General features: G+C 43.9%; 1 protein-coding gene across 1 annotated transcript; it reads left to right on the top strand.

Annotated features, from left to right (window-relative positions):
- LOC129293286 (uncharacterized) lies at positions 1–1,399 on the top strand. The gene has a single exon (XM_054931162.1). The coding sequence runs from the start codon at positions 316–318 to the stop codon at positions 835–837; it is 522 nt and encodes a 173-aa protein (XP_054787137.1). The 5' UTR covers positions 1–315; the 3' UTR covers positions 838–1,399.

Below are 1,399 nucleotides of genomic sequence, written 5' to 3'. Positions count from 1 at the left end.
TACACGACCCATGCCACAAACACAGGTTAGCGTCAACCAGCTGAACGGTGAGAGAGAGATCTCTCGTCAAATTCAACCTCCTCCTCCTTCCTTCCATTTCCAGAAGGAAGAAGACGAGGTACACGGAAGAACAAAGAAAGAAAGAAAGAAAGAAGGTAGAAGAGCGACTGTCCATGAGGGTTTCATCTTTCTCTCTGTTCATATTTCATTGCCGAGTTTAAGTTCTTGCCATAATTTCAATCTCTCCCTCTCTGCTTCGCTCGTTCTCTCTCTATAGATTCTCTTGCAAATTTTTGAGAGTTACGGTTATTAACCATGGGAACGGAAGTTTTACGGCCTCAGGATTGTTTGATTGAGAGGATCAGACGGCCTCCGGTTTCGATTTACCGACAGAGTTATGGAAATTGCTGTAATCATAATAAAAATTATGTACCAAGCTCTAGATCTAGTCGAAAACCGGCGAAACGACCTGAGAGTTCAGGTAAAAGGAGACGAGTTGTTGTTCCGAGCCAACCGATTCCGGTGACGTCGGTCTCGAGGAGATCTAGCTCCGATGATTTGAGAATGGCGAGGAGCAGCGGGATGATGAGGGAGAAGGTCACGATTCTTCGAAGAGGCGAGTCGCTTGATTCGAAAATCATGTGCGAGGCCTTAACGAAGAAGGGTGGTGACGATTTCATGACTTGCCCCGTTCAAGCCATTTACGCCGGATCGGCGTTCGTGGTATCTCCGTTGCCGAGCGCGCTTCCTCTGCCTTCTTTTTCAAAGAAACAACCGTCTGCAGTAGTCGCCGACTCTGCAACGCGAGATCTTCGGCGTCTGCTCAAACTCGAATGACATGTCGGTTTGTTGAAATTAGGGTTTGGATTGGGTCGAGCTGGAAGGGATCTATTTCACACTTCCTTAATCCATTCGTTTTCACCTTAGAATCTTCTTCATGAATCAAACTTCTCCTTGTCCTTGCGTCGATGTTATTGCGTCCCTCCCGACGTGAAGTTCGACCTTACCGTGATTTTTTAAAACGGAAGGGTAGAACTGAAATCGGGGGTACAAAATTGGTGCAAACAGGTGAAAATAAAGTTCGTCATAGACTCGTAGAGTCGTAGGTGTATCATTGTTATGTGGGGTTGTTAATTGTATTTGTAATTGTAATTAGCTTGTAATCTGAGGTGAGAATGGTTAAAATAAAAGAAGTGAGGAAATGGGAGGTTGATTTGGAGAATCGGCAAAGCGCTTGGGCTGGATTAGGTGGACCTTGAATAATTTTTTTTAGCATTGTTTTTTACTTTAAGAAGGACCGAGTGCCTTTTATCTTTGGTGTAGTGGAGTAAAATCTTTAAATCAGGTATCTGGGCTTACTGTGTAATGTTAAACAAGATGCAATTTTAATTGTCTTGAA

This window comes from Prosopis cineraria, unplaced genomic scaffold, assembly GCF_029017545.1.
Source record: "Prosopis cineraria cultivar Desert tree isolate PC_DT_omini unplaced genomic scaffold, ASM2901754v1 PC14, whole genome shotgun sequence".
Lineage (NCBI taxonomy): Eukaryota > Viridiplantae > Streptophyta > Magnoliopsida > Fabales > Fabaceae > Prosopis > Prosopis cineraria.
This window is presented reverse-complemented; position numbering and strand designations above follow the sequence as displayed.